This window comes from Haplochromis burtoni, unplaced genomic scaffold (assembly GCF_018398535.1).
Source record: "Haplochromis burtoni strain Fernald_Lab_line unplaced genomic scaffold, NCSU_Asbu1 Contig_65, whole genome shotgun sequence".
Taxonomy (NCBI): Eukaryota; Metazoa; Chordata; class Actinopteri; order Cichliformes; family Cichlidae; genus Haplochromis; species Haplochromis burtoni.
The window spans coordinates 2,103,519-2,114,294 of NW_024582426.1; the positions used below are offsets into that span (position 1 = coordinate 2,103,519).

The 10,776-nt window shown below is 41.8% G+C and overlaps 1 protein-coding gene across 2 annotated transcripts in view; it reads left to right on the plus strand.

Annotated features, from left to right (window-relative positions):
* The first annotated feature begins 361 nt into the window (after positions 1–361).
* Positions 362–10,776, plus strand: part of usp46 (ubiquitin specific peptidase 46) — an 11,755-nt gene continuing 1,340 nt past the window's right edge. For both annotated transcript variants that reach the window (XR_006054468.1, XM_005923320.3), the window contains exons 1-7: positions 362–782; positions 4,639–4,719; positions 5,102–5,315; positions 7,442–7,680; positions 8,161–8,237; positions 8,339–8,422; positions 8,504–8,701. Coding sequence is in view for 1 of the 2 variants with exons in the window: in XM_005923320.3 (XP_005923382.1) it covers positions 747–782; positions 4,639–4,719; positions 5,102–5,315; positions 7,442–7,680; positions 8,161–8,237; positions 8,339–8,422; positions 8,504–8,701 (929 nt within the window). In the remaining variant the exon portion in view is untranslated. The remainder of the gene's footprint in view (positions 783–4,638; positions 4,720–5,101; positions 5,316–7,441; positions 7,681–8,160; positions 8,238–8,338; positions 8,423–8,503; positions 8,702–10,776) is intronic.

Genomic DNA, 10,776 nt, shown 5'->3' on the forward strand with positions numbered 1-10,776 from the left:
GAAAAAATATCGAACCGTGACACCAAAGTATCGAACCGAACCGTGAATTTTGTGTATCGTTGCACCCCTAGTATTGACAGCAGCAAAAGGTGTCATATAGCAAAAAAAAGCTGCTGGTTTTAGACCTGAAAACATTTTTTGCCTCACACCACTTCTCTATGGGGGAATTACTTGTACGTGTTATAAAGCCTAATATATGTTTTTATGTCACCAGAAGGCTTTTTGCATAAACCCTTCAGTCCTTTTAAATTTCATAAATCACAAAATGAACTACAAATCCCTGCTCAAAATCATCGCAGATGATTGGTTGCGGCTCACTTAAACGCCACTGTGCATGTCTGCATATGGCTCTTCAATCACGTCAATCAATTCGGTTAAATCCGGACCAATCAGGTCCGGGGGTTTCCCTTGGTGGGCGGGACTGTAGTGCTTCCTCACACAGCAAGCTCGTTTCCTAGACGTTGCTAACAACCTGCTGCCTGCAACTTTCGCCTGTCTCCTCGTGCACTGTCGTTTTCCAGCTGAGGGGTGTTCGATATGTGCGCGAGGATGCAGCCGTGTCCACACTGAGAGTCCCCCTCAGCTCCGTGCCGGCTGCATGGTGCTCCGTGTCTCTCTGCCTGCTTTCTGACGCTTGAGGTTGCAGTCTGGCCTCCAGCCGCGACTGCGAATTAACTTCATTGCTCAGCGTCGCCTTGCTATGTTTATTTTATAAAGATGGCGGTGAAGGGGACACTGTAAACTAAATGACTGTCAGAAACATCGCCTCCATTTGTAATATGGTGAGTAACTCGCTGCTTTTCCGTGTTGATATCGATCCGCTTGCAGGCACTGTGCTGAACCTGTGTGTGTGTGTGTGTGTGATGAGTCGCCTCCCACCTGCACCCAGAGAATGTGCACACTGCAGAGTTTTTTTTAAAACGAGTATACACAGTAGTTTAAATCGTGGCCCCATACTTTAGTTAGTTGTCGCTCAGACAGGGCCCCTTTTGTGCACCTTTGCACGCTGAAGCTTGCCAGTGTTCTGACAAACCATCCTCCTTTGGCAAAACGTCCTACCATAAGTAGTTTATGCACATTTCTGCTGTCACAGAGTAATTCCACCACAAATTTAACTAGGTATGATGGTTTGCCACTTAACTTTGCCCATCACAGTATGCTGTAGCTTATATTCATATAGCCAGGACGGTTTGCCACTTCATTTTACCCGTTAAAGTATGTTTGTAGGTCACATTCACAAAGGTAGCATGGTTTGGCACTTCATTTTACCCATCAGAGTATGTTTCTAGATCTTATTAACAAAGGTAGGACGATTTGCCACTTAATTTTAGCTGTTAAAATATGCTTGTAGGTCACATTCACAAAGGTAGGACGGTTCGCCACTTAAATTTGTGTTGTGCCCATACGCAGAAACAATGGGTAGGATGGTTTGTCAGGTAGGATGGATTCCCAGAACACGTGGAGCGTTTGCATTGTGTGTTGCATCCTGGCGAGACAACACAATGTACAGTTTGTATAGTTGTCACCGGTGATTGACAAGAGGGATGGGGGAGCGTGCTGCCTTTGACAGCTTGGTGTGATTGCATAATGTGGTGCTGCAGCAAAGGACCGGTTACATCCTGGTAGCATAGAGCAGGAATCTGCACTAATCTGTGCTCCTGGTGTGTTCAGGGGCAGTGAAGAGTGGGTAAGAACAGACTTAAACGGCTCTGCCTAATGCCAGTGGCCTTTGCTTTATTTAGACTAGATGCTAATGTGAAAAGCCTGCAGTGTCAGTCAGAGCTGCTAGAGTTCTTAGATTGCACAGACTGATATATTAATCCATATCTCATCAGGATGTGTGGTGTTTTTCTTTTGTTTCCATATATATTTTCTATCTATATCCATATATATATATATATATATATATATATATTAGTTCAGTATTATTTATAGAGCACCAAATTACAATAACAGACACCTCAAGGCACTTTATATTGTAAGGCAAAGACAGTATGAGCACTTGGTGACAATGGGAAGGAAAAACTCCCCTTTAACAGGAAAAAAACCCTCTAGCAGGAGCAGGCTCATGGAAGGGCAGCCATCTGCCACAACGTGTTGAGGGGTGTGGGGAGGAAGACAAGACAAAAGACACATTGTGAAAGAGAGAGCTGAGATTAATAATAAGACATGGGTAAATGAACAGTGCTGTATAAATACACTGAGTGAAAAGAGGTGAGTGAAGAAGAAACACTCATGGGAAGCCTCCAGCAGCCTCTGTATATTTCAGTGAAACCAAATGAGAGATATATATATATATATAAATAAAATAGGGGTGCAACGATACACAGAATTCACGGTTCAGTTCGATACTTTGGTGTCACGGTTCGATATTTTTTCGATACAAAAAATGTTCATGCCTTTTTCATTTGCCATTTATTAAAATTATAAATGTATATTTTAACTCAAAAGTACAGTTTTTAAATGTAATGTTGCTAAAATAAAAAAAAATAAATCTATCTGATCGAGAAATCACTCATCTTTGGAAAAGAGAGTTTATTACAGAGAAATGGCTCTTTCCAAAATAAAAGCTATACTATACGCTTCTTCTGGGCTATATTCTCAGCAGCATATTAAACATATCAGGTCCCCATACGGAGAATCATGTGCTAACGGCTGTCTAAATGACTCGGGTAAAGTTTGTAGCATGCGTGCTTGTTGTTTTTGTCTGCTTCCATTTGTCTTTGCACTAGGATGATGTCGGCGTAAATGTGCAGTCATATTCGTTGTGTTCCCACTAGTGCTGTCAGCGTTAATCTCGTTAAAATGACATTAACGCCATAACGCAGCAAATCTCCGTCAACGAGTTACCGCGGATCGCCCCGTGCGTGGGGCTGGACGGCGTCAACACGTTAACAAGCTAACTGCGCTAACGCACTAGTTCCCACCAATTGAGCATTGCGTGGCACATCCGACATACTGTTTTAATTTTGTCCATGACGTGCTTACCATCAGGGTCATGCTTCACATGAAAACCAAGATAGTTCCAAACGCCAGATCTGAATGAAGGTGGGGGAGGTTCAATTTCGAGCTTAGCTTCCGCAGTTTCCATGTTGCAACGAGCTTAGCTTCCGTCTTGCTAGCTTACGCTGCGCTCAGTGGATCTGCACTCAACAGTGCAGCCTAGGCGGAGTAGTCGAACACAGATTCACTGAGCGCTCAACACAGACAGCATCGTCAGAAGAAAAGTTGATAAAATAATATTTTTTGTATTGTTCGATACACATGCGTACCGAACGGTTCAATACCGATACGAGTATTGTTGCATCCCTAATATATAACTACACTAGTGAAAGCCTCCCAACAAATGTTTCACCAAACATAAAGCAGGAACAAGCAGTTCACAGGGAAGCCATCATCATGTGAATTTAAAAAAAAAAAATTTTTTTTTTATCCTGATCGAAATATCAGATCGGCGCATCCCCCAGTCAGTAGGTCCCTAACCCTATTTATTAAATAATCTTAACTAAGTAATCTAATCGAGATGTTACAAGTTAAGGATGCACTGATGGATATGGGCAGATAAAATGCTGCAGTGTATTGCACCAGTCATTATATTATCATTATTATTATTAGTAGTAGTAGTAGTAGTAGTAGTATCCATGGATTTTTCTTAACACAGACTAACCTAAATTGCACGTCTTTGGGCTGTGGAAGGAAGCCGAAGTACCTGGAGAAAACTCGTGCAGGAGTAAGGAGAACATGTAGACTGCACACATGCAGGGCAACAAGTTCAAATTAGGAACCTTCTTGCTGTGAAGCAACAGTGCACCTTCAGTGTTAGATGAATAATTGTTATTTCAAGCTTCTGCCTTAATCAAAAAAATATGTAGAAAGGAGCATAATATGTCTCCTTTAAGAATTTATTCCTTTCTAAATTAACAATACCACTGCCCGCTTCCTGTTATCAGGAGGAGCTCAAATTTCAAAGTGTGGTTTCAGATGTCAGTAAAGGTTGGATGGATATTTCATGTGTGGATTCTCCTTGGTAATTCGTCTCTCCTGGGACCTGCATGTCTCCCAAAACATTGGAGACTGGAAGTAGTAAGCCGGACAGACGGGTATCCATTGTTTGCTTTGACAGATGAGAAATGACAGTCATTAGAAGTCAAAGCCTTCCCCAACCTAAATTGTCTGCTGTGTTCACTCAACAAAGCTGTGATTCATTTGAAAAAGCTTTGAGCTCTGACAAGAGATAAGTGCTCTGTCTCAGCAATTGGGTGCAGCAAGAGTCCCGACTTTTGATACGGGTCTACCTGTTTAGACTATATCCGTTTTCTACATTGACATGACTTGTTGTTCTGACGAAAGGAAGCAAGATGTGCAGAAGTGTGTGCTTTCTGCAGAAAATTGAGATCTTTACATATTCTAGAAATAATAATTTTATTAATTACAGAAAAAGTCAGTTTTGTTTTGCCTCATAGCTGCAGATGTATAGCTGCTCCTGGCCCTTGACTATGCATCATTTCCATATTCATTTGCCTGTATATTCACACACCGGACTAAGCAAATAAGTCTGTCACTGAAATCTACTGAAATGATTCAAATGGAATATGAGATGATTACGATGACAGAGCGTCTCGTGTTTTGTCCTCTCAGGGCACCAATGCCTCTGCTCTGGAGAAAGACATCGGCCCGGAGCAATTCCCAATCAACGAACACTACTTCGGATTGGTCAATGTGAGTATCACTAAATCCTCGCTTGCATTAACAAAAGCCATTGCCAAACAACAGTGGTGTCATTTTTCAAAACAAAATGCCACGGGACCGCAGTGAGTCATGTCCTCGGCTGGTCAGCGGGTATTCGAGGTAACAATGTTGTTTGTGAGACTCTTGGCCAAACGGGGATGTTCTGTTTCCTTAATGAGACATTTATGTAAACACACAAATTTCTCAAAGCTCTAGACACTGTGTCTGCCAAATGGATAACAACAATAGAACACACTGGCGTTTTTCCACGAGCTATTAACAGATAATCTAAAAGAAATATTCGAGTCCTTGTTTTAAATCGCTTCCTCATCACGGTTTTGTGTCGATGTCTCCCTGTGGTTTTCTCCCTCAGTTTGGAAACACGTGTTACTGTAACTCAGTGCTCCAGGCTCTGTACTTCTGCCGGCCTTTCCGGGAGAATGTGCTGGCGTACAAAGCCCAGCAGAAAAAGAAGGAGAACCTGCTCACGTGCCTGGCTGACCTCTTCCACTCCATTGCCACGCAGAAGAAAAAAGTTGGCGTCATACCGCCCAAGAAATTCATCTCCCGCCTACGGAAGGAGAACGGTGAGCATACATCATAATGAAAGTTTCACAGTCGGCCTTTGTTATATCATGTGCTGGAATTGTATGAACACAGAAAAAGAATAAGAACTGTGAGGTCTACTCCATCTACAGTGGCAGGAAGTTACACGAACCTTATATTTTGGATAATGGACCTTGTGGTAAAAAATATAAACATATGTTTGGTTTTTTTGTGTTGCCAAGAATTGCATAAACACTTTATTCTTCTATATGTATGTCCAGATGTACTCTTGATTAAGTAGTGGACAGTCCTCAAGATCTACTTTTCAAAGTCCGCCAACCCTTCCTGTCTGAACAAGGACTACCGTCAGCCCAGTTGGAGTTTGTTCCTGGGATGAAAACCTCACTGGAGAGGCAGCTCAGCATATTTTTTAGTTATTGTTCACAAAGTACTTGGCTAATTTGCAGAGAAGCACCTTATAAATATTTGCTAATTAATTTGTCACTTCCCCAAAGCAACAAGTACCCCCATATTCTGATAATACAGGGTTTAAGGGCACTTGGATCTCATCTCAGTTAATCGTTTATGAACCTTGTGTCATACAGGCTGCTTAGACTTATTTTGCAATTTTGGTTGTAAAAGTTACAAAGTACTTCTGATCTTTCAGGAACCGTTCAAATTTTCTCTTTAGCTCGAAATAGTTGAGGAGTTACAGTAATATGAAAAGCACATGGTAATCTCTGTGCCGAGCTGATTTTTCTTCCTGTGTTCAGACAGCAGTGCCTTGTGAATGCTTTGTGCTGCCATGAAACACCAAATATCCCCTTAAAGGTCACTTTTTCTTCTTCCCGAAACCATTTGAATTGTGTCTCTAGCACAAATGGTAACTGAGTTACTGTCATTTATAGAGTGCTTGTAAAATGGGCCTGCCACTGGTGCTGTTTAAAAAAAATAAATAAATAAAAAGGGGTTAATCCCATTGAGGTGTCCCAGTTTTAGTGTTCTGGTGTTATGTGCTGGATTACTGGAAGAAGAGTCTCGCATTAATAATTTCTCAGAAGAGTAATTTTTCTTGTCAAAATTTATATGCTCAAAACATTAAAACAGTGTGTTGAAGAATGACTTAAGTATCCATCATGTGGATCCTTTCACACACACGTGTCCATAAATGGAGAGCTGAATGCTGTGGTTTAGTTTAGTGTGCTTTTGAGCTACATTACAGTCTGAATTTTTGAAGTGAAAGGCAGGTGCGTGTTGGTGGTAAGGTCATTCAGAGTAGAGCTGACAGAAAGGCTGACTGTTCACTGCTGTCCATATTGAGGAAGCTCTTTATGTGCATGAACAATGCAATCTCTGTTGAGACCCAGCTTTGGTCAGCTGGCTCATCTCTGGACGCTTTTTTTTTTCTTCCCCCTCGGCAGCCGCCACCATTCCCTTCTCATTTCCCCCCTTATATACAGATCTGTTAAAACAAAGAATGTGTATGGATGTTTTTATTATAAATAAACCCTGCTGATTTTACTTACAACATGTCAAGGCAGACATTTTCAAAGTGCAGCATCGCAGTGGGAGTAATGCAGGTGTAACAAATCACTGTAATGACAGCTGTTTTCTGCTTGTGCCAATGAACCAGCAGTTATTACTGTTATTAAACACACCTGTAGTTTTCAGAACTACAACAGCTGTTACTTCCCCTGATGTAACATAGAAAGAACCAGTCGATACTGGTCTACCACTTCTTTATCTATACTGGTGCACAGTTTTTACTGTATTCTATAGAAAAAAAGTATATTTTGAGGGGTTAGGAGCAACGTGCTCCAGAAACGTATTTTTTAAAATAAGGTTTAATTTGCTAAAAAGCTAGCTTTAGAGATGGCTTAGGGCAAATTTTGTTAATATATACAGATCTAGGCTAGCTGCTTCTCCCAAGCGCCTGCTTTATGGTAACAGTTACAACCTTATTGGTCCTTTTTTGGGGGGCTCATTGAATAGCTGTGGTCCAGTCCTTTATCTGTAGCACTGATCTATTAAGCTTTCAGATGTTTAAATTGATGCATAGGTTTAAATAACAGCCTCCTGTAGGCCCATTGTGGTAGAAATATTATGTATTTCTATTTATTTCTGCAGGAAGTTGAAGTTGTATGCATTTATCTCTGTCTCCTTCCAGATCTGTTTGACAACTACATGCAACAAGATGCACACGAATTCCTCAACTACCTGCTGAACACCGTGGCTGATATTCTGCAAGAGGAGAAAAAGCAGGAAAAGCAGAACGGGCGCCTCAAGAACAATGGCACCGCCGTCACCACCGAGGCTGAGACGGAGAACAAGACGGAGCCCACGTGGGTTCACGATATCTTTCAAGGCACACTGACCAATGAGACGCGCTGCCTCAACTGTGAAACAGTATGTATGCTCCTGGATTTTCTACACCGTGAGTTTATTAGAGAGGTAGTTTGTGCTATCTGGTAATGGATTTGCTGGTGCACGAACAAGAGATCTCACCTGAATAAGTCTGAAAAGGGGATTAGCTCTTTGCAAAGGTGCTGAGAGACATGGGAAGAAAAAAAAAAAAAAGAGAATCAGTGAGAGCTTCTGAGGAGCTCTGACCACCCGGTTTACGTCAGGGCCGTCTGAGGTTTTGTCCTCACCTTTTTTGAGGGCAAGGAGTGAGACAAGTTCCCCAGAACAACCCCTGCAAAACACCAAGGCGATGCAGGGTGCAGAGACAAAAGCCATTCACTCAAATAAGCATTTCAAAGACTGGCTGAGTGTGTGTAGGTGTGAGTGGGTGGCTGTTCTGTCACAGAACAGCAGGCTTAGTCTCACTGACTCTGTCAGTGTAACAACAGATGAGTTACATCGGTGTCTCTCGCTGTCTGACAGGTGAGCAGCAAAGATGAGGATTTTCTGGATCTTTCTGTGGATGTAGAGCAGAACACATCAATAACACACTGTCTCAGGTAGTATTGATTTATTATACATTCAGACGGAGCTGACATATTCCCTTTGGTGTGAGTGAGACTCAGTAATTGAGCCTCCTGTGGTCTGCTTGTTCCTCCAGAGACTTTAGTAACACAGAGACTTTGTGCAGTGAATACAAATACTACTGTGAGACATGCTGCAGCAAGCAAGAAGCACAGAAACGGTCAGTAAAGCACTCCGTTTGACCACCAGTGTTATGTTCCTGCAGAAAGGCTCCTTCCTAAGCATGTATTCTTCACTGCAGGATGCGTGTGAAGAAACTTCCTATGATCCTGGCGCTACACCTCAAGAGGTTTAAGTACATGGAGCAGCTGCACCGCTACACCAAGCTGTCCTATCGGGTGGTTTTCCCATTAGAACTCCGTCTCTTTAACACGTCTGGGGATGCAGTCAACCTGGATCGCATGTATGATCTAGTAGCTGTGGTGGTGCACTGTGGAAGGTATAGTATACTGATTATTATACATGTAGCAAAAGTATGTGTGATGGATCTTGTCACACCTGGTAAAAGTAGATATGTAAGGCTGTTATTGTGTCATGTTTTGGAATTTAAAAAAATAACACGGTTAATTTTTTTAAGCCTCTACCAACTCACTGATCAGACTTTACGTTTTTTCAGCTGACCCATAAAGGCAGTGGAACGAGAACCCCGCACTATGAAACAAATTCAACATTGCCAGGATATTTTTCCTTATCTGGCTTCACCTGCCCCAACGTTAGCAATCAGGCTAAGCAGTTACTCAAAGAGCTTCGTAAGTCAACCTAGGCTTTCCCAATCTGCGTCATCAGAGAAAGACAGAGACTTTAGAAACTGCTGAAAAACTTTAGACCCTGCTGATATCCTATCAGAGGTTTGAGGGATCTTCCAGGAATCATGATGTTATTTTCTGTTGAATCAATTGGTCAGTAGGAGGTGATTTCATGCCTGTTGATCTCTTATTGCCAGCGTAACCTGCTACAGTATCACTCCGTGAGGCTCCTGCCTACGATAGCCGTAATGCTCCGACAATCCATCAAGCGGTGCGGGTTCGTAGCTTAGCAAAGTCGTACTAAAACATTTGACAGATTTTCGAGCACCGTGTACATAAAATCGTTTCGAGGTCAGTAAACACAACCAGAATTCATACATAAGGCACACGGGATTATAAGGGGCACTGTCGATTTTCAGAAAAATCAAAGGATTGATTTTAAGTGTGCCGTATTTTCCAAAAAACACGGTAATAACGACGGCCCGCTAGCATGCTGCTACCAAAAATAGTGCTTTGTTGTGACGAAAGCTAAACCAGTTCCACACCACTGAAGTTGCAGCATTTTTACAAACCAGTTCTGGTTCATCCGTTTCATTCAACGATCCGCTTTCGCCCTTCTCATTCTCCACCATGCTTTTTCTGCCATATGCGTATGAAAACAAAGGCACTGCGCATGCGCGTTTTACCCATATTCTATCGCGATATTTCATTTTCTTATCGTTGCCCAACATTATATCGGTATTACCGTGAACGGTATGATATGGCCCAGCCATAATTTTCAACCAGCACAAGTTGAAAAGTGAAATATGAAGTAAAAACTAAAACTGAGTCAGTCCTATAGGCTCCCATTCCAAATCCTCAGTTTCACAACATACCATAATTTTATTTATATAGCACTTTAAAAACAACATATGGCCAACCAAAGTGCTGTACACGAGAAATAAAAAAAATAAAAAAAGCAAAATAAGAATAATAAATAAAATAACAAAGCATTAGCAGTGTCAGTTATCCACTGAGTCCAAAGCCAGCAAATAAAAACGAGTTTTTAATCTGGATTTAAAGACCACCACTGAAGTAGATTGCCTAATGTGAAGAGGAGGATCATTCCAAAGCTTCAGGACCACAATAGAGAAAGCTCTGCTAGTTTAGGGACCAAGAGCAACAGCTGCTCAGCTGATCTGAGTGAACAGCAGATGTAAACATGTTTACAGCCTTGTACAGAAACAGTTTTGCACCCTGCAACGAATTTCCTCTTCAGCAGCTGTTAAGGACCTTGCATAATTTAATAATTTAAAATCTGTCAAGTCTTCTTGTTTGCAATATTGTGGGTGTAGCTGCTTTAACTGGCAGGTGGTTGTCCACAAAGGCAGCTGTAAATGGGAGCTCTCTGCTGGGCTTCACCACCAGATTGTGGCGCACAAAGTTCAGATTGTCTGGTAACTGAACCACTTCTTTTTCCAGAAAACTAAGTGATGGCCAAAATGTTAACACTGAGGCAATAAAATCTGACTTCCTTACATCACAGTGCCTATGTCCATCTTTTATAATCTTTGCGTCGCCAGCTCTCTCCTTCCTCTTTGCAGAAGTGCACACTTTGTCGAGTGCATTTAAAATTTGTTGCGTCTGTAAAGACTGAATTTGTTCCTGTTACTCCGATCAAACTGGACAGTGTAACACTTTAAAACTTGGCGTGAATGTGTCCTAAAAGATTAGCATGCCTTTTATTCTGTCTTCCTTCTCTCACCCCAACCAGTGGCAGCAGATGGCC